This window comes from Larimichthys crocea, chromosome VI, assembly GCF_000972845.2.
Source record: "Larimichthys crocea isolate SSNF chromosome VI, L_crocea_2.0, whole genome shotgun sequence".
Lineage (NCBI taxonomy): Eukaryota > Metazoa > Chordata > Actinopteri > Sciaenidae > Larimichthys > Larimichthys crocea.
In genome coordinates, this window is record NC_040016.1 from 3,246,818 (window position 1) to 3,269,427 (window position 22,610).

General features: G+C 39.4%; 1 protein-coding gene across 1 annotated transcript; it reads left to right on the forward strand.

The window, feature by feature from the left end:
- The first annotated feature begins 446 nt into the window (after nt 1-446).
- Nucleotides 447-21,496, forward strand: synpra (synaptoporin a). The gene is made up of 6 exons (XM_019274378.2): nt 447-659; nt 785-850; nt 17,926-18,050; nt 18,758-18,956; nt 19,077-19,268; nt 19,826-21,496. The coding sequence occupies exons 1-6, from the start codon at nt 642-644 to the stop codon at nt 20,075-20,077; spliced, it is 852 nt and encodes a 283-aa protein (XP_019129923.1). The 5' UTR covers nt 447-641; the 3' UTR covers nt 20,078-21,496.
- The last annotated feature ends 1,114 nt before the right edge of the window (nt 21,497-22,610 follow it).

Genomic DNA, 22,610 nt, shown 5'->3' on the forward strand with positions numbered 1-22,610 from the left:
TTTTTGAAGGTGTTGGTCTACATACTTTTTAACAGAGCCAGCTGAGCTAAAGAATTGGCTGGAAATGATGAGATAAAGCTATAGCAGTGTACAAGTAATTATAGCAACCAAGATATTCAGATTATTATTCATTTACTTAAATGTGAATCCCTGTTGGCTTCAACTCAGACCTAACATGAAAATAGATTTCAACGATCTCCAGTTTCAAAATAAAAGAAATAAAACTTGAAGGCTAAAAGGTATGGTAGCCAATCTGAAGACTATGGCTATGCCATCAAATCGACAATAAATAAATAAGTAAATAATATATATATATTTCGTCTTGCTTAATGTTTGTGCATTGACCACACAGATGGATAAAATAACTTTTCAGTTCCCTCCAATGATAAAAATGAAGGCGTCACTCCTCTTTGCGGAGGCCAATCCCTGCCTGTATCCATGGCAAATGATATCCCTCTACAAAGAAGAAAGAAAAGAAAAAAACGAAGGGGACTCGGATTTTTCCGGTCGAAGTCGGAGTCGGAGCCTTGAGCCCCTGACTGTTACCCGCGCTACATACACATCATTTGGCTTGCGGTTTGATTTTGTTTACATCCAATCAAACAAGTCAGTAAAAAAGAAAAAAAAAGCCTGTCATTGAAATGGACGCCGCTGATCAGGTGAGTGAAACAATAAAAATTTGGAGTCATACATGAATGTGATTATCTGCTAAATTGGCCAATGTGTCGTTAATTGATGATAGAAATGAGAACGCTCCTGTCCTCCCTCTGTGTCCTTAACGCAGCTTGCATCCATGGGGACATTTCAAGTGCTCAAATTACCTCTGGGATTTATTCGAGTTTTGGAATGGGTGAGTTCAAACTTTGATGTTTTTTACATGCAGTAACTTTATAATGCAGTGCAAATACACCAGTGACTTATATACTGTTTCATGTGGTGACGAGTGTCTGTTTGTTGTCATGTTTTGTGTAAACATCTGGTTTTGGCTGCATCTTGAACTTTATCACATCTGCTGGTGCTGGTGCTGGTTTGTTTTACCTCCACACACCGAGGGACCTTCAATCATCTGGGCTATGATCCCTTTCACCGTGACTAAATGGCTCAAGTTTATGTAAGGATTTAGAGCTCCGTGAGTACTACGTGCCAGGGGAAGGCGCTATATGTAGCTTTTCAATTATGCGTATTTTGGATGCGTTGTGCCAACCCTGTGCGTTTTGCGCCAGTTCACAAAAAATATCCCATTTTACTCGAAGAGAAATTATATAAGAGGAATCAACAATAAGAACGGAGAGTCCCAGCTCTGAAGGAATCATAGCTTTACTACCTCTTTCTGTCTATGTGCCGTTTGTAGGCTCTCGTGTGTATTGTACAGTGCAGAGAAGCCTAAAGGCAAGAAAAGATAAGTGATTTTCTTTGATGTGAGTTTAGAGAAATTACTGTAGCCATAAGGGTATTGAGCTTGTGCACAGATAGAATGTGTGTGTGTGTGTGTGTGTGTGTGTGTGTGTGTGTGTGTGTGTGTGTGTGTGTGTGAGCCTGTCTTTCCCAGTTTCTTTAAAATGCCATCAAATGTGCAGAGAATCCTCAAGCAGCAGAGCACTCACTGCTCCACAAAAATCAAATAAAAGCAGATTATTATTATTATTTTTTTTTACATGCAAAAACATTCAAACTCACTTTCATCACAGACGTGACATTTTATCTGAGATAGGGCAGATGTCTATCTGCGAGGTGAGTTCTCTCTCTCTGTCCCTTTCGGCTGTTTGCATGTGACCAGATTCACTGTGATATTTGTGGGCCAGAGCCAAAAGACCAAACAGATGATCCAAAGCACCATCTGTATGATCAAGATAACACTGTAATGGCTGTAATGGTGTGTCTTTTTTTTTTGCCCTCCAAGCGTGTGTGTATTGCGCACTGTCCGGTAACATCCGGTGATCCAAGCAGTAGTCGAGTTGTAAAATGAAACCAAGGGGGATGGTGACATTTTTCATTTATGTGACATATTTTCCAGCAGGGGGTCTGGGGGTCCCCCCCCCCCCCCCCAGAAAATTTTGTATTTCTTAGATGCAATTTCCTGCATTCTAGTCAATTTTAGGGTGACTTGCTAGACATGGCAAATCCTAAATCCCATCTGATTCATAGCTTGCATTCTCAGTTGCATGGCCTGCACAAGACAATACTATTTATCGCAAAGAAACAATAACCACTTAACTATGGACATCATGTCATTCACATCTTTTTTAAACATATTTGTAAAAACATTTTAAATATCTTTATTTGTGAATGTGCTCAAATATTTTTTTAAACACAACTTTGTGTATGTTTTTAACATCTTTGTGTGTTTTTAAACATATTTAAATACATTTAAACACATTTTTGTTAAAAAAACATCTTCACTTAAAAAAACACAATTTAAGGAGGAGGAAAGAAGACTTCGAGTTTTAAGACGACGCGATGTTTGAAACAAGCGGTATTAAAGAATATGAAGCAGCAGGTAGCAGCTAGCGGTGCTGCTAAGGCTAAAACCATAGACACATATACATATACATAGACGCCGCATTGAGCGGGTTGGTCGTTGGTCGCGAAACGTCAACGGCGCCGCCATATTGGATCGGGCAGATCTGCCCGTAAACTAATACAAGGAAATGGACTGAACTTCATAAAGCGCCTTTCTACAAATTTCTTCAAGTTAATGTCTCTTATACACCCATTCACACACACACTAATATATCTGGGAAACAAACAGGCACCAAAAACAACGTATGTAACTTTTAAAGTGATGATTATAAATGTTTACTCCTTATGTAAGCACCAAACCAACGTATGTATTTTTCTAATGCTGAGTGTTTACAGCTACTAATGTGTGTAACACTGTTACTGTGATGATAAATATTGAAATATTTATATTTAACATTTAATCTGTGTCTATAATAACCAGATTCTGAAATGTAGATGTGACATGAGGGTTTTGCTCTGGTTGTTGTGGGCTGCTCTGGTCCAAAATGCCAGGGCCGATTTTTTGTCCCAGTCCGCCCATGATGTCTATGTATATATGTCTATGGCTAAAACAACACAGAGTGTGGATGATTGACGCCTGTCACCTGTCGACCAATCAGAGTCAGGAGAATCTATTAGTACCGCCCACATCCACCTTTGACCAATGACGATCCAGAATGAAGTAAACCCAAAGGTAGCATATCGCAGCAAGAGGTCACACTTCACTGTCAAAGCCTCTTTGTCTTTATGTAACAACCAGGAGCTTCATGACTGATTCAGACTAAAGCAGAGACATTAGCAGGAGACATTAGCAGCGTTTCTTCGCGCTGAAATAGAACTTTTGACACAAACAGCAAAGATCAGACATACTGTGGCGTTTTGTGGATTTTTTTGCTACACTTTGGGGGCTAGCTCTCCGAGTTTTCATCGCACAGTGATGAGACACATATCTTTGTAAGATATATTTTTATTTTTTCCCCGCCGCGCCTCCCCTGAAGTCCTCTGGCGCCCCCCAAGGGAGGCGCGCCTCACACTTTGAAAACCGCTGACATAGGTAATAGACTGATTATCATAAAGCCCCCCTAAATGTCGAACGGTAATTCTATTTCCAGTGTTAAATATAAGTAATTTTCACATGCATTGATAAAATGCCATAAGGGATGGAAGAAGGGATGACCATTTTAGAAGAGGGATGATTTTGACCATGATTTTGACCCCCCCCCCCTAACCCTAACCCTAACCCAACTCGAGTACTGGATCCAAGGATCACCTGTGAGTGTTCATTTAGATCTAATCATATGCCTTTGCAAGCTACAATTCATTTTACATTTATTTTCTACACACACAACCTGAGGAAGACAGGCTACCACCAAACCTCCATGCCACGCTTATAAAAGTGACCTTTTCCTTGCTGTGCCATTTTTTACTTTCTTTCCTGGCCAGAGGGCTTATAAAAATGCAAACAATTCAAATCATGACCCACATATTCTGATTTATTCTGCAGCACCAACTGTGGTGTAGTTGTGGTTAGTGTTGTTCTCAAATACCAGAGAGGAAAGAATAAGCCTCAGTTGGTCTGACTTTTTCTGCCATCACATAGAGTCCAAATGATGTAACTGTTGTTTGAGCTCCGTTCTGCTTCCACCTCAGCAGCACGTTGACAGGTGATGGTGTAGCACCTGATGTTTTCTTCATTTGATCTTAGAATGCTCCTAAATGGCCCTACAAGTTTATAGCTACGAGTGTCCCCTTCCTTTTCATATAGCTACTTAAAATAAAAGAACAAGAGGACTGATCCTGGCCAGTAACAGAAAAGGTATTTAAATCTTTGCAGCAGAACCAGAGATATCATCTTTTTTATTCTACTTATTCTTCTTCCTCATGAACTTACAACTTTGCACAGTGCAGACAGAAATGTGGATGTCTCGGATGTGTTATGCTAGTGGGGACTAATGTAACCTTGATCTGCTGGCCTCAGTAAGAGACGAGGAGCAGGCTATAGATGTATGGTAAGCTCACATCCTTATAACTGCACCATTGGCTGTATGTTGTTGCTCCACATCCAACCAGTGCTAACTCAAACTACATCACTTAAGGCAATTTACTGGATTTCACACAGCTCACACTGGGCATCATAAACATTGGCATCAGACTTACATTGTGAGATGAATCATCTAGTATTGATGATTAGCTGAAGTTATACTGACAGGGCAGTCACTTGTAAAGAGAAAAATAATATCAGCCAACAGAAGGTTGTTTAAAGGTTATGTTAACTTAAGCCAAGATAGTCACAGCTCACTAGTAGGTTTCCTGTATCTTCACTCAGTACATGGGTCTGCACAAGAGGCAAATTCATAATTAGATATGTCTGCAGGAGATTCTAGAGCAGTCTCTGTGTGTGTGTGTGTGTGCGCGCGCGGACACAGGCTCTTGGCCTGTTTGGCACACTGTCAGTGGTTGGCATATTCTGCTCCAAACAGCTGTAAGGTCCCCTCCTCTCCACCATGGATCAACTCATGCAGAAGCTGTCCTTTGAGATGTGCCCAAACTCTTCTCTCTGTGTGTGTGTGTGTGTGTGTGTGTGTGTGTGTGTGTGTGTGTGTGTGTGTGTGTGTGTGTGTGTGTTTGAGAGAGAGAGAGAGATGGAAGAAGAAAAAATGTACAGTTGATTGAGCACATGATGCAAATGATATACATGCATTTTTCTATGCACTGGTGCATCATCGTGGATGTTGTATCAACTCACACAGGGCAATTTTACAAGTACTGTATCAACTCAGTGTCTTCCTGTACCACAACAAAGAATGAGTCTTGTTTTTTTAATGGTCCTCCAAAAACCCAAACCTGTCCTATGATGTCATCCTCAGCATACTTTACCGTACATTAGTTTAGTGTGCTTTATTGTGGGCAGAACACAGTGTATGCTTGTAAAGTAAACCTGCGCTCCAAAAAATTACTTGTCACAGAGGTTTGAATTATTGCTAGTGTCAGACTAGAGCATTTATTTAATATATTTATTTAATATCAGTATGTGTAATATATCCAGGAGGCATCTTCGAATTGAACATTACTGTTACTGTTGCTATGCATGTAGAGTTTTCTTTCCTGAAACAGCACATATACAGTTTACAAAGAAAACACCAGCAGATTGCCTCTTGAAATTCTTGAAAATTGCCGTGGATTGGAACAAAAATTGAAGCTATTGTTAGTGTAGGTTTATAATGCTTAATGCAGTAAATGCTTTCTCCAGCTGACTTGCTTTCAAACAAAATGCATGCATCATACATGATATTGTCAAGCTAAAAATACACATCACAGGCAAAAAAGTTTAACAGTTGAATTATTGAATCTCAATTAATAAATTGTTAAAATGTTACAAATACTCAAATGCAAATATAAGAGAAACAAATAAACTGAATGTAGTGTATCAAATGTCAGCACATGGCTGTTTGTGGACTAAAATGGTGAAAATTATTAGCAATTTTCACAAATGATTAATTGATTTAGCAATATAATGTCAAACGCACGTTTGGTCCAGCTTCTTAAATGTGAGAATTTCATGCTTTCCTCAGTTATACATCAACGTAAAATACAAAGATTCTCCAACAAAACACTTTATAGATTAAATGTAGTATGTTATGTTTGCATACTATATTACTGCCCAAACTGTACATATCTGTACTCATCCTTATATCCAAATATGCAATGCATATACTGTAATACCCATTATTAGGTTTGTCTTAATAAAGCAAGTTTGAAAATCAAGCATGAAAGTATGAAATTAACCAAATGAAAAATAAAATACTCTAATTAATACATTGACAACCTCAGAAATGCTCTGTGAGATGTGCAAACACAGAAAAGCCTCACGCGAGTAAAATACACAGATACACAGTTTAAACAGATTTGAATGCAACATTAGATGCATTGTTGCTTTGGAAAAACAATCTATCTTTCTCTCCATCTTTTTGTCAGTCACATATTGTTAATGTGTTATAGTGTAGGCTTTGACAGATCGCTGCACAATGTTTGTGATAAACATTATTGCAGGAGCATACACCCACATACACCCACACACCCACACACACACACACACACACCAAAGAAAAACAAGACTGGCGACAGCTGCTAACAGATATCACAAGAGACTTGCCAGGTCAAAGATCTGTTTTTCAGCACTGAGGACACAAGGCTGGGGGAAAAAATAACACTTCTTTTAAACGCTTCAAGAGGTGACGTCAAGGTTGTAGTATCCATTTAAACTAACATGTGCCATGACGTGTGTTTGGGTGAGGCAGGTGAATTAGATCATCAGTGAAACTTTTGCAAAAAAATGGCTAATATCTTATATTCTCCAATGTCCCATATCATTCAAAGTTTTATGTCTCTTCACACAGGTCTGTAATAACTCTTGTGGAATGCGATGTCATTTATCTAAATTCATTTTATTTTCATTTGATTTATTTTATTGTTTCTTTATTTATCTAAATATGGGTGTCTTTCGTGTGTTGTTTGGAATGCTAATTTGATAACACTTCAAACACATTTCAAAGATATTACAACCTGCATTACAAGTGACTGTTTAAGTTACTGTTTCTCTTTGAGAAACTCAGGCGTGGGACAGACTCAAATAGAACAGGAGGGCTCTGGGTCTTAACTAGAGGCTAACTTAATCCCAGAGGATCCTTGGCTTTTCTATCTATCCCAAACAACATCATCCTGCAGGCTCACAACACGTGTGCATGTTGAAGACAATGGCTTAATCAATATCTTCATATTAACAATGAATCAAATTACTACATGTAATGTGAGTTTCTCATTGTGACAGTTTTCCTCCTGACGTTGCTGTGTCCCTCAACTCCTATGAGCATTTTAGCACCTTTCAACTGGTTGTTTCGGTTTTAACACCCACAACTTTACTGGTTTAACCCCTTGTCCTGCAGAAGGCACCTGTTTCCACCAAAAAAATCTGCCCAGCACCAAACAAGACAAAGTTAGTGACTGGCCTGTGAACATTGTAGAACATGTATTAGCTAAAAACCCATATGTTTCTCTAAGGAGTTGGTGAGGACCAAAACAGAGTTGAAAGAGTGAATATCCCTCTTAATCTGTGTCTGCTGGATGTGTTAGTGCATTTTGTTTACAGATATACCACACTGAGTTTATCAGATGTGAATGTCAGTGTTGAGTTTACAGCTTTTTCAGGTGTAACCAAAACTTTTAAATCAATCGTCTATTAACTCTATTAACTGAATTTTGGAAAAAATCTAGTAATTATCTGATTTTATAATAAGCTATGGTTATGGTTGTGATAGCTGGTGAGCTTCTGGATGTGGCGCAACATCTTCTGAGCTGACCTTTTGTCTCTCTCGTAACCCTGAGACGATGATCCACCATCTGTGACTCAGGCGGGGAAAGGTTAACCTGTCTTCTCCTGTAGGTGGACATGTCTACTTGAACAAGACATCCCACACACACATAGTACATGGAAGAGCACAGGTGTTGAGACAATGTGTACACAGACAAGAGCATCAAAGAAATAAATATAACAAAAAACACTTTATTTATGTGACTATACACCAAGAATATTATAAAAGATTATAATAAATTAACTGAGATGAAACCAAAAGTGGATGTCAGACATTCACACTTAACTCTAGATTCACCATATTTGCCTCCAAACCAGGTCCTTAACCTGGATCTCTAATATTCCCTTTTAGAAATGAGACACAAGAACTGACTTTGGATGATTTCCTTCATCTTTAGATTTGTGAGAAGACATTTCTTCCTCGCATATATACAGTAAATCCAATGCCATATACAAATATACACACACAGACACCGTGGGGTTGTATTACATTTCCGTTGGGTGCCGCCAGCTTAATAAGTGCAGTGACTATCCCCACAGGGCACAGGGGCCGGGTTCCAGCTAGGTCACCTGACTAATAAGTAGCCATGGAAACCCATGGGGAGAAGAGGAACACCAAGAAGGCAGTGGAGACAGTGTTAGAAAAATAAATGGAGATTTTCTGCCTGCTCGTGGTCAGTCAAGCTTACAGAGCAAGAGAGAGCAGAGAGATAGTGGGCAAGATGAATCCAGGCTATGCAGGCCACAAGGCGCTCCCCGTGCAGGAAGGGATTAGCCGCCGCTAAATGAGCTACTGATTTTGTTCTGTGGTGCTGCCACTGAAGCAAAGATCAGACAGCTTTCACATGAAGGCATGTGGCCATCGCTTCTTTGTGTAACTTATGTAGTCAATGAAGTAGATGAGTTTTTTTCACTGATGTAGCAGCCAAGATAAAAATAAAAAATCAGTTTGAAGAACCTTTTGTCTGAGGAAGGATTTCATTTAGTCGGTTCACTAGGTGTCCTCCACTCCTATGCATTCTGTCTGTGAAAAGTAAGATATCGTCACTATTACTTAAAGCGTCTAAAAGGAAAATGATCATTTACAATTTTAAGTGAATAAAAAACGCCAGTTTCAGAATACTAATGCTCACCACTCTTATGGCAAAGTTCAGTTTAAATGTGCATCTCTCTGCTCGCCTGTGCTTCCATTTCTGATTTCTGAGTTTTGTTTTGTTCTTAACCAGCTGGCGTAAAATTGCTCATGTTTGCACACTGGCGAACCGCAGCAGTGACAGCTAGTGAGACTGTGTATGTGTGTGTTTGTGTGTGTGCGAACTGCGGATAATGCTTCTGCCTGAGTGGAGGGGGTGAGATATTTTTACTCTGTTGTTCACATACATACACATTACATTCTGACAACTAGGCCCTTAAACTCTTAGATAAACACACACATTCACACTCACACTAAAGCTCACACTAAAGCACATACATGCTGTATAAATACACAAGTATAAACACGCAGCACATGAAAACATGTACATAGACACACAGGTATGTGCCTGGATATATTGGAAGGACTGCTATACAAGTTTATGATTTAGTTTTACACTGAGGGAGGCAGAGAGGGAAAAGTTTGGAAAAGCTTCTAAAAAAGATCGTTCAGGCTTTACGGGCCCATCTTATTTTGAAAAGCTGCAGAGCCAGCATCTCAATTTGCTTCCTGCTGCCACAGTAAAAGACAAAGAGGTGACAAATAACCTGTTCACCATAATCTGACTGCCTGTGACGCAGGGTATAATGTGTGTGATGTATGTGCAGAGAAATGTGCAGCTTATGAACACAAAGCTGATGACAGCGTACACAAGCTATGTAACGATTTGAATGATTTTCTTCAACGTTCACTCGTCAGAATTCTTTCATAGAGATTCTATCTTCATCCATTAGTTTAGTTTCCTTTGAAACACAAATACGTTGAAACGTTGTGTGAGTAAAGCAAACAGAAAATTGGGATTCTAATCAAAAGGGAGAGAGAGAGAGAGTGTGTGTGTTTGACAGCAAGTATGTGTGTGTGTGTACAACTGTACCTGCAGTACAATCGGGAGCTGAGTTCCTGTTCTCCACGGCCATCGTCAACCACACCGCTGTCAGCTGCTCGGCCAAGAAAGGACTGTGCTGTGGACACAAAACACTCACATCAGGATTTTCACGCAAACAGTGGATGTAATGTTGTATTGGCATCTTTACTACAAACACTGGTTTACTGATTTGATTAATACTCAACTCAAGCTTCTCCATTAACAGTTAGTAAACATATGAGGCAGGTTCACCAGGTTACAAGTGAAACATTTTAATACCAAATAGAACACATACGTTTTATAATCATTCTAGCCAAAGTATGAAAATATGATGAAAGACCAGAAGAGACAATATGTCCTAGAATCACTTTTTATGATTTTTCAGTCTTTCCCAACAGTACATGACGCATCTCTCCTTCCTGAGCTCTGATGGACTACTCTCCTTTGCCCGTTTCTTGACGCTCTTTGCAACTTTCAAATGGAGCCAGATGATATTATTTAAATCCTCCATGAGTATACACCAGTCTTTTAAATTCACTCTTATGCAACCGTGTGCTTAAAAGGGTATAAAACCTGTTCATGTGTCCATCCTTTACATCAGGGAGCATAAAGTAGCCTTGAGATCACTTTGCCCTCACGTTGTAAAGCTGCATAATGCTGCGCAATCTTAAAGGCCACTGCTGCTTAACTTCCTCTCCAACCACATCCACATCAACAGCACACACACCCACACGCCTTCACACACCATCCAGTGCTCCTCCAATCACTCTGCCTTTTCCTTGGCTTTTAACGGGACCCGACAGAACTGCTGTATGGACGGGCTGCGGCTCGCAGTGCGCCAAGTCATTCAACCATTCAACACGGACAGCGGCACTACTATGCTGTGATATAATACAACACCACAACTGTACGGCCCCACAGGACACTGCTGGTGCTGGGTGGGAGAGAGGGAGGGGGAGATTCATTCCCGCTGCTGTAACTCAACAGCAGACGCACACTACAAGGTTTGAGCAAGATTTCACCCCAATTAAAGCATCCCAAACAAATTTAACACCACTACAGGGAACACAGCAGCCACCCACTGCTGTCACAGGGTTTGTTGTGAGGTTGTAATGAGGAGAACTGGCCTGCAAATGCTGAGCTCAGATTACAAGAATCATCTCACTTTTTTGCTGGCTGATCTAAAGTGGCAACCTGGAGGAAAGAGTGAAGAAAGTACTACCTCATTGGAGTATTATTTTGATAGCGGACAGTCGAAAGGTGACAGGGAATGAGAACAGGGGCAGACTTACCATTAGGCGAGATTTCCAGGGGCCCCCAAACGTCTCATAAAAACTAATTAATAAAGGTTCCTTCGTTTTAAGGACTTCATCTAGCTCAGGAAATAGGAGAATATTCTCAAATGCACACTTTTTTAGTTTAGAATCTTTGTTTGGTGATAAATATTGGACAGGGGGACATATAAAAATGGTTATGTAGCTTGTAACTAAAGCTGTCAGATAATTGTAACAGATTTCAAAAGCAGGACAAAGTGGCCTAAATTATTTACTCACCTTTTGTCAAATTGTAACTAAAATACAGCACTTGTAGAAATACATTTAGTTACGTTACGTTATCGGGTACAAGATTAACACTGTCTTATGCGTTGATTCTCAAAATGAGACAGTGATGGGAAAAGCCAGTCTAGCTCTGAAGATGATGAAAAGTTGGATAGTGAGACTCCATCACTCACTTAGCAGTTTAGTAGTCACGTTGATCAATGTTGTGTGTTGTGTTTTGATCAACCTTGTGTTGAGGTGAGAATAAAACTTTAGGCAGTGCAGTACTAGAATGTAGAGGGCCCCAATGTCTGGGTTCGCCTTGGGCCCCCAAATGACTAAATACGCCCCTGAATAAGAAGAGGGAGGGGGATGATGAAGATGAATGCAGGGAGGGTTGAGAGGAGCGATAATATTCCATAATTGTAATATTCGATGTGTGTGTGTGTGTGTGGCATCTGTGAGAAGGTTTGCGAAAATGTCAAGTGCAGCTCATCAGTGAATGCACCTTTTAGCCCGTCTGCCACTTAAAGTGATCCTCACCTCACCACTCACCGCTACCTCCATCGCTTCCTCTGCCACTCATATCACGTCCTCTTGTTTGAGCAGCTCTTTCATATTCTCTTGTCATCCCTCTTATTTTATTTATTTTACAGTCAAATGCTCTTCGTTTTACCAAGCCGACATTCCTTACATACTATCTGTGTTCTTTTCCCACTTTATTCCCCTGTCATTTCTCTGTGTGGTTCATCTCTCATCATCTACACTCTATTTCTCCCCCTTTTCCACAATGGAGGCTGTGTGTATTGGACAGTAGGTCTGATTTCCTGTTCCAGTTTCATAATCCTCAGCCAGCCTCTGCTCTTCCAGTGTTCATTCATGTCTTCTTTGAGACTCTGATGCTGCTCAAGCTACTTTTCAGTCCCTTCAGACAGAGACTTTGACTCACCTGAATCTGTAGATTTTATCTTTGATTGAAGTGCAAATATGCCTTACATTGGATTGAAAGCAACAGTGTACTGCGCTCTTCAGTGCCATGTAGGTCAGTGGAGAAAAGGGCAAACAAGGAGATGTTTCAAAGCTTAGTTTGCACTGCAGACAGGTTTCGGCCCTGTACTCTGGCTTCTCTTTCTTTCTCTCTATGTCTCTCTCTCTCTCTTTCTCTCCCTCTCTGTGTGTCTTGTTCCCTGAGGAGCCCAGCTGGGAGAGGCAGATAAACACGAGGGCGTGGGGCTTAGCACCCACACTACTTCCACAATGCCACACTCTCCTGTTCAAAGGCCTGAGCCAGAAATGAGAGGGGCTAAACCAGAGCCGAAAATCACAGGGAGAGGAGGCAGCTGCAGGAGAGAGAGAGATGTTTATCTGGGGGTGTTTGTGATAATTAGAAGAGAGTATTTATTTATTTTTGCTCTTCTAGTCACTTTTATTCTACCATTTGTCTGTTCAGATAAGCACATACCACCACAGCCTGCATTTATTATATAATTTCTTCTTCAGCTGCATATGTGAATTAGTCATGTGTGTGTGTGGAGATGTAATAGTCCATTTCTGCCTGCAAACCTAAGCTAAACAGAGGGAATCACTTAAAAAACACTTCAGTAGAGGGATTCCCTGTAGACTCCACCTGAGGCCTGAAGCTGCAGGAAAACAACACCTGGCTTTGATCTGGGCCAAACTAAGCTCAGTCCTTTGTGACCCAGATTAGCCTTGCAAAGCATCATCTATGATTATATTATATGTAATCTATATGTAGCGATGTTATGACCTTCTAAGCAGATTCAAAACAGACCAATTTCAAAATGTTCAACTGTAGAGTTAATGTGAAGGCAACACCATACAAAAGATAGCACTGTAGATACCAGTCCATCTTTCGATATCAGATTCTTTGGTTGGGTGCATGTGGGTCTCTGTATGTGCAGTAGCTTCTAGTTTGTCAACTGTGACAAAGTGTCAACCGATTCTCAAGTTCATCTGGTGTCACTGTGCTGAAATAATCTCAGTCTAAACTGTGAGCACACTGTGCCTAAGAGTCTCTCCTGTATTAATACTTCAATACAGACTTAATGTGGTCAGTGCATCAGGCTCATCTTAGTCAGCAAAATGTATTTGAAACACACTATGGTATTCAGCAAAAGATAATAGTCTATGAGTCAATGTACTTACACGTCAATGCCTACATTTAGCCACAAGGTGGCATTAATCTGATAATATGATACTGTGCATTCAGGCCTCATGAGATGAATTTTGTGGATAAAATGTGTAGAACTTTTCAAAATATGTCACATCAGTGCTATTCACTGCTTGTAATTATTGTTGTAATTGTTGGCACACTTACTTAATAAATGGACCAAAGTTAAAGTTACTAGAGAAGAAAACATGTTCTCTTTTGAAACACAAACAAAATGGAAAGTTCAAAGTCTTCCTCTGGTAGCTTCCTCCCTTAAAAAATCAAATATATCATGTCACCATAAGCATGGCACAGAGGAAGACGTGATAAAGCTGTGGTTTCTCTGTGATACATGATATCCGTGCTGCCAGAAATAGGCGCATATATTTATATATTTATATACAGCTGGGTGTCATCTGCATAGTAGTGGAATTGTACGACTCAGAGAAATATTGCATCTTCACATACACATATTAAGTGAACACTGTGCTGCTTAGTGCATACTTATACATTGTGAATGCAAACACATGCTTGAGACCAGCATGCACACGCTTAATCTCCATGTACTTCAAGAACATGGTCACAGATTTTGCCAGGCTGTGTGTGGTTAGTGCAGCTGAATGATCTGATAATGCTGATGCTATGATAAACAGCGCCCTCAAGAGGCTGAGGTGCATTCAAACACAAAAGATATCTCCTCAGCTGCTGGCAAGCGGTGCATCCAGCTGCCTATAATATGGGAGAGGGGAGGCTCATGCTAACCAGGCGTCAGGCCTGATTATGGTGATCATGGTTGTGAGAAGTCTTGAGGCTATTGAAGCTTTATATGGAAAACTGGGCAGAGAGAGCGAGCATATTAAGGGCAGAGGGTGTGTGTGTTAGAAGGTTGTATGTGTGTGTGTGTGCGTGTGTGTGTGTGTGTGTTTGCAGGACTATGTGTTTGCTGCAGGTTTGTGTGTGTTTTATTGTTTTAATTATAATGTGAAGGATGTTTATCTGTCTAATCCTGACTTTGGTTCTAGTCCTTCATCTTTTTCATAAGACAAAAACCTGTTGACCAGCTGCTCTACATGGCCATTGTTCTTAGCAGTCCGCTGACCTTTTTGACTCCTTTAATCTCACATCTGTAGCAGTCTTTATTATTTCTATCTTTAAAAGGTGTTGTGGCAGATGTTTCCCCCTGGTGAATTCACATGTTTTGAGTGCTTACCCCAACCATGGATGGCATAGCTATAGGGAAATGCTATTGGAAGGGGAAACACAATTTGACACAAGAGCAGTAAACTGAAACAATTTTTCTATGAAAAAACAGTGCAAGGCCACTTCAGGAGCCAATTTTCAAAGTGAAAACTGCTGAGAGTTCAGCTGTGTACACAGCCATTTTTTTTGTTTAGAATACTTGTAATTAAAAGTTGGAAATTCTAACTCCAGCTTTGATTAGTCCAGCAGCAAATCCCAATATCACTAAATAATAGTCAATAACATCAAGTCCATTAAATTTGCCAAATTGTATTAGTTCCTAAATTCACTTACGTTGCACACATTAGCTTATAACCTATGCATGCGTCATCACAGGGCAGCGTAAAGTGGCTGAAATGAAATTAAAACACTTATTGCATTGAATTTCATTAAACTTATATATTCAAATTAATGTTGCGTTTTCTAATAATATTTATAATATTTCCTCGCCTTAAGGTTGACAGATGTGTGTCAATTTTGCCAGCTGTCAGCTGCAGCAACTTAACATCCCAAAAAATTAAACAAACTGTTCCTACAACTTTTTTTTTTCTGTTTTGACCACTGCTTTGGACTCTGACTCATTTTGGATTTTAATAAATTTGTTGGCTTTATACAGATAAAAGCCCCACAGATTGATCTGGTGCTGTTTGTATAATGTGCCCATAATCAGTCTATTTACCACTTCCTGTGGCAATCAAGTATTTCTGCCATGTTTTTCTAAAATCTGTAGAGCTAAAAGGACGATTTATAATTCATGTTGTTTAATCAAGCAGACTGATTAGTATTACTATAGAATTATCAGGAGAGGAATATTGACAAAGAGATTATATGAGTAAACAGTAATGTGTAGTCCAGTATCACCTTCAGAGAAATTGCATCTAATGACTAATGTAATAAAGAATATGGGTCCATAGCCTCATTATCTTTTTAATTAAAGATTTAATTATCCTACAGTATTTGTCAGCTGCAGGTTCAACTTGAGCAAAGAGAAGCAGGGAAAGGATAAACAGAAGGGATAGTGGGTTTCATTAGTCTACTGTCAGTGAGATGTTCTGTACTGCAACTTTCTATAAAATAACAGATTTAAAATCATTTGCAGTCAGGTGAATGACATTTCTGTGATTCCCACTCTGCACCCTGTATGTCTGTTCTTGCACTATGTAAATTTGTGCTCCATGTACAATCACCAAAAAGAAGTACATAGTGCTTGACAGCAATATTTGACTTATTTTGGTAAAACTGGGTCGTATTTTATAGAAATGTTTTTCCACCTCAACTCTGTGATTTACAGAGTTTCTCAAACTTACTCAGTTTGTTTGCTGGGCTACCTAGACTGTGAACTCGTGGCGGTTGTTACACAGGTGCCACAAATGAGAGTGGAGCTGATGTCGTGCTAGAACTGGAGCTGAATAAGCGGGCAATGTAACTGGGCTTAGCAAACTCTATGGACATAATATCAGAGATGAAGAGACCAAAGATGACATTTATGGAGGAAGCCAAGGTGAAAAAAGAGTGTGACCAATAAGAGACAGCCGAACAAACTGCAAAACCGTCAGTCTTGGACTGACTTTTAGTTGTTGAAACAAAAAACTGAGGGACAGACACTGAGCTGGACGTCTTGCTTGTCCTCCCTCCTCAAAGCCCATCCCTCTCTCTATCTCATCTCATTTTTTTCTTACCTCATGATAATAAAAGTGGTGAAGAGAAATAAGATAGGTCCTAGTAGACATTCATACTAGAGCCACGCACACGCACACACACATAAATCAGTGCTTCCTCAGGCAGCGCTTCTGTTTCAGTATCAGAGAGCTTCTGGTAGCTCTGTAGCATCACAAAGCTGGATTAAATCTTCTCTTCTTCAATGTGTATGGTTATATTTGCTCCGGTAAGTGTTTCTTTTTATTGTGGACATACCTTTTCAACAAACACTACGGGTAGTTTTTGAATATGTCATGAATATATCATTCTGCCTGATCTTTGTGGCATCAAACTGTTGTAATAATGTCATTATAAGTCAAATGCCAAATGTCATCTAATAATTAAACAATTACTAGTTTTGCATAATGTAATGCAAGCTAAGTTGTGAGGTCCACTGTAGATTGATTAAGTTTCACAATGGACTCTGTCTTTGTTTAATTGTTAGCCACATTGCTCATACAGTTTTATTTGTAAGGCGACATTAATCATATATTTAAATATTTTATCTGGTAATATACTTTATTCTAGAGTCTTTTTTTCTTTCTGATATGTGAATATGTGCACTTATACAAAGTGAATTTAGATTTCCCTTTGTCGATAGTGCAAGTGGAATTATTTCTTAATTTTAAAACATGCAAATACTTTAAGGAAAAACTTGAACATTTGTTTTGTTTTTGTAAAACATGGTGGTGAAGTCATTATCAGGTGCCAGTGGAGGAAACACAAACAGTGATCTCTTCCTCCAGACTCCCAGACTCTGTCCTAACTCAGCTTAGGCCACACATTCACTGCAGCTATTGTAGTCCATGTGCTGATGTGGCCAAAATGCTATCAGCTGGTGTTAGATTTGCTTCATGGCAGAGAAATTGTTGAGATGTCCGTAAGCAAAATGTTTGAAAGGTGGGACTGCTGACTATCTGCTACTTGTTACTGGGCTTGTTGCTAGAAAGTTTTAATGCTTCTTGTGGTGCAGTTTTGTGATGCAAAACTCTCTTTTTTTTTACATTAAAGGGGTCAAATTGTCAAAATGAGGTCCTTCTCCAAATCTCTCAATCTCCTAACCCAGACTAACCCCAATGACTGAATGGCTGATGAACTTAGCAGCTCCACTGTCAGATGTTTCCCTACATCCAAAAGAGAGCAAAAAAGACAGTGAATATTAGACTCACTTTTGTCAGGTGACCAAGAACTCTCTCCAGATGAATGCTAATGCTGATCTGTTGGGTGTGTAAATACTAGAGGCAACTGTTTGAAATCGTAACATGCCAACTTTATAAAGCACATAGACACAAAAATATCAGGTTTCCCTTTAAGTCATATATTGTTGTCTGATTTGTTTTGCTGTCTTTCTTGTAGCTCTTTGCCATTTTTGCATTTGCAACATGTGGGGGCTACTCTGGGCAGCTGCGGGTTAGTGTGGACTGCATGGAGAAGGCCAGCAGCAACCTCAGCATTGGCATCGACTTTGCTTATCCTTTCAGGTGAGTGGGCTTCATTTGTTTTCTCAAAGGCAACAGTATGAACCTGTGTCTACTCTGCCATTACAGAATGCTGTCAATCTTCAGCATCTTTTCACCAACACATTCCTGGTTATGCACACATAACCTGGATAGAATAGGCACAGGTTTTACATGCCCAGTATCATTTGGATCCTTTTGACCACTTTCATATGGAGTGCCATCTCCAATTATCTTACTATGCCTTTAAAAGTAAATACCATGAATTGTTTTAATATATGACACTGTACAACGTGTGTAGGTGTGTGTGGGACTATTTCTGTTAAAGCACCAGATAAAACTGAAACTATCTGCACTGCTAGACACCAGCAAAAAGAAATTCTGATGTGAGTGAACTGACTTTAAGATTTAAAATGATTTAATTAATTATTCAATTAAGATTAAGTAGCATTCTGGATATATTTCCTATTAAATTTATTTTTTAACATACTGTATCTGCAAATGTAACTCTAACTGTAATTGCTTCCAGACTTTACTACTTACTAGAGGTATTATGCTTATCTTATCAATGATTTTGATGCAGGAGTGAGACAAAGTCAGACTAAAGTTAAAGACGGGCACAACTACACTGAAAAGCAATCACTGTGTCAGTTACCAGTACTTACGAGTACATATCTTAGTGCTAGAGGCACCATTTTGAGTTGATCTGTACTTTCCTCTGTGTGTATCAGGTTGCACCAAGTGTCCTTTGAAGCACCCGCATGTGAAGGCATAAGGAGGGAGCGTGTGTTCCTCATTGGAGACTATTCATCCTCTGCAGAGTTCTTTGTCACCATTGCAGTCTTTGCCTTCCTGTATTCCCTCATGGCCACCATTGTCTACATCTTCTTCCAGAACAAGTACCGCGAAAACAACCGAGGACCTCTCATCGTGAGTAGAGTGGACTCTGTCATTTAACCACTACTCACATAGTAGAAACAAAGTAATGTTGTGATTTCTTGAGCTTAATTTTTCCCCACCTTTTGTCTCTTCTCTTGTAAATGCAACCAGGACTTTATAGTGACAGTGGTGTTCTCCTTCATGTGGCTGGTCAGTTCCTCTGCTTGGGCCAAGGCTCTGTCTGAAGTGAAAATAGCCACAGATCCGGACGAAGTGCAGCTTCTCATCCCTGCCTGCAAACTCCAGACCAACAAGTGTGGCTCTGTGCATGGACCACGCTGGTCAGGACTCAACACCTCTGTGGTAGGTTCACAGAATGTGCATCCCAGACAAGTGTGAGTTTTTAAGTGCAAGCAGAGTATTAATTGAGCTGAAATTTCCGGTTGATGTGGAAATCCTGAAAAGAAATTAGTGCGAGTGCAAGAAGTAAGGTCTTGTAAGGTTTGTTTGTTCATGTTTAAACCAAGATGTGATCCGCCATCGGTTTGACATGTCAGTCAAAGTTAAAGCATTGAAAGGAGTTGGAATGTCAGTTGAGGAGAAAGAGATGAATGCAGCTGATATGTGACCACTGAAAGCAGTTCAATTGTCATGTGAAGCTGAAGTTGGGGGAGGATGGTCCAAAGATTCTTTTGAGTGAAAATAAATGCAAAAAAATGGCACAACATTCTGAAGGAAGCTGAATATTTTGAAGTTTGAATTAAGTTTCTATGTGAATGTATGTTGAAATAGTGAAAATAAAATAATGATAAAATAAAATAAAATAGCACAGAAGATAAATACAAGAATATAAGTGTGCATTGCTGACTAGAATTTCTAATTTGATCATGCTTGATATCACTTTGTCTTGTTCCCTTCAGGTTTTTGGCTTTCTCAACTTTGTTCTATGGGCTGGAAACATCTGGTTTGTCTTCAAGGAGACCGGTTGGCACAAGGGCACTACAAAGTTGGCAGGCGGGGCATCCGAGAAACAGGCCGGCACCTTTAACCAGCAGCCCTACAACCAGGGCAGCTTTGACCAGTCAGGGAGCTACAACACCCAGGGAAACATGAGCCAACCATCTGAGTACAGTCAGGTGGGAGGGCCCACCTCTTACTCCAATCAAATGTAGCTGTGCCTTTTTGTTTTTTGTGAGCGGCACGTCTGCATTTTAAACCAGGCAAATCAGGGGGTATTAGGAGGATGGAGAGGAGGAAAATTAAGGATTAACTTTCATCCTCTGCTCAGTTTGTCATCAGTTTATCTGTGCAAAAAACAAAAAAATAAGGTCAGGTGTCAAAGTGCACTAATTGTAGATTATTGTAGAGTATTGTTGGGTATTTTACAAAATGATTAGATATAGTATTTTATCCCTTCTCTGTAAGAGGTGTTGTTTGCTGAATGTTGTATTTCTTGTGGTTTGAAACACATAAGTCACAGTTTCTCTCTCTGCTTGGTAATTGACATGCACGTGACATGTTAGGACTGGATGTCTTTTCTTAAACTTGCACCGTAATGGAAGGAAAAAGTGCTCTATGTTTGTATAATAATAAGTGTCTCAAATGGTGACAACTAAGTGCATGATATTGTATGTGTGGTAATGTGCTCTCTTTGAAACTAGTTTAAAGAAAAAAGAAAAAAAAAACATACATTTTATCTCTGAAAGTTTACAAAATTCACACTGCCATGACTTATTATTTAGATGAGTATTATTATATTGCCTTTTTTATTAATCTAGCAGGAACTGTATTTTGATAATGGGCATTTCTAATTCAGATACTGATTCAAAATATATTTTAGCCAAATATTGGTGTCATATTAGTACAATTACATTCCAACTTATGTCTGACATTGATCATGTCAGAAAGTCTAAAAACTTACAGCAATAACTTTATATTGCAAAATACTCTACACTATACAGGGTATAAGAAGAAAAAAAGTACAGTATGCAACTATTGCAGCATGATGTCTTTGTCTCCATGGTTTCCATTTATTAGTTGCATCTGCACAGACAATGTCACACTTCATGTAAAGAGGGTGATTGTTTCCCTCAGTGTTTACAAGTGGCTGCTCCTCTTACAAATTACTGTGACTGTTTTCTATGCTATCCTCAGACTCATGGCAAATTATAAACATAACTTTTACCTCTTTAAAGCATGTCTAGAGTATCCATTTACAGCACTAAAGCCCAGCAAAAAAGCACTTCAATACCACATACTACATGAATAAATGATTACTACACTCCTCTGTACATTTTGTTGACTATGAAATCGTACTTCAGGTTTGTACAACTTCAAAATCTGTGCAATTCATACATAGCAATATTCAAAGGATAATGCTCGGTTGCTGTTTGTTTACATTAATATGACTTGTGAAACCCTGTTTCTTGACCTCCTAAGCATGTGGCTTGCATCAGTGTAATAAAGCAGGTTGAACACCCATGTATGTATAAAAGACATCCATGAAAAATGTGTATGGGTTAATATAATGGCACTTTGCTCATGAGAGTGGATATTTTACAGGCATTCATGCTAATAAAGATGAACAAATCTGGCCATAATGAACCTCTACAGTACATGTCTGCTCAGATCTCTTTATCAAATGTGCATGTAACTGTTTCTCTTTGTTGCTGCATTAGATGCACACCTGATGCTCACTTTACCCTGACAAGTGGTTGACCCCTGACCTTTGACCTGTTGCCTTGGTTTCCATAGATACAGGAATAGTCTGTGAGGGATGCCTGTCGGTCCATGAGTGTCAGGTACAGTGAGAAACCCACAATGACAGGGTGCTGTCGTTTGCTCTCCCTGAACCAACATTTGTCAGACAAGACAAGCCTTTATGTACACAACATCCAGATCCAGCCAGTGTATGTAGTTAAAAGGCTCTGTTGTTGCATGTCCATCAAATGAAAAGTATTGTTGTCTCAGTTTTATCATATTAACATGTCAGTTTAACAAAGGTCAAATTTGCTGCCTCAAGATTCCAGAGGAACACTCTTACTAGAGAAAAACATTACCCACTGATGAATCACTTACTATTTGTGAGAAACAACAACATGCATGTGACAGTTATCTTGCAGTTTCTCCTGAAACTGACCAGTTTGGGAACTAAGCAACTCCCAGATTGATCAATTAATGATAAGATAAGTGATGAGACACAGATAAATCACAGCTCACAGATAAACTGAACTGTACACAGACAACATACTGAATACAGACACATACTATGGGTCCTAACATTTGAAATAGCTTTTTAGTTTAGAACCAGTGCAAATATCTAAATAAATGAATAGTATTATTTTATTACTGTTTAAGTTGAGTAACAGTGGTCCGCTGTACAGAATAACAGAAACAAAATGTAATAATGAGGCCATCCTGTGGCAGCAGTGCACCTATACCATAGGACTGGCCATGTCCTTCAGAATGTAGTGGCTCTTCGCTTTGAATTGTAATACCTGAGAGTGGAACGAAGGAGACACCTTTTACATTTGGAAGTTTCTGAGGATGCATATCCCTGCCACTAAAACTGAATGAGGAAAATCCAGTCTCAATGGAGAAAAACAAATAGCTAAAATGATGATGAAATAACTAGTTTTTGTTTTTGACATAGCTCAGTCATTTGGATTATTTGCTACCTTTGCTTCCTTTGTCATCTCCTTTAGC